At 42.5% G+C, this 287-nt stretch overlaps 1 protein-coding gene across 1 annotated transcript in view; it reads right to left on the reverse strand.

The window, feature by feature from the left end:
* LOC148741085 (uncharacterized) overlaps positions 1-287 on the reverse strand; it is a 1079-nt gene continuing 792 nt past the window's right edge. The window contains exon 3 of the mRNA XM_088763020.1: positions 1-287. This exon is cut by the window's right edge and continues 75 nt beyond it. Coding sequence (XP_088619146.1) covers positions 1-287 — 287 coding nt within the window.

Here is a 287-nt window from a genome sequence, read left to right on the forward strand (position 1 = left end):
TTATTGCTCATCTGTATGGTCAAATACCAGAAGCGCTCCCACTGATTCCTCCAGAAGCCTGATTTCGTTTGGGAAAAAAGAGACAAGGCGATTCATTTCCTCTTTCAATAGTTCAAGCTCTTCCTGACACCTGTTGTGTATGCAGAAAAGGTCAATTATCTGCCTCCTAACAATAGCAGGAACGATGTCACCTTCCTCGTGGACTTCAGAGTAAATGCTGCTCCTTGGATCACTAGCATCGTCATAAAGAATTTGGGGTACATCATTTGGAAGATACCCATTTACTT

This window comes from Stylophora pistillata, chromosome 1, assembly GCF_964205215.1.
Source record: "Stylophora pistillata chromosome 1, jaStyPist1.2, whole genome shotgun sequence".
Taxonomy (NCBI): Eukaryota; Metazoa; Cnidaria; class Anthozoa; order Scleractinia; family Pocilloporidae; genus Stylophora; species Stylophora pistillata.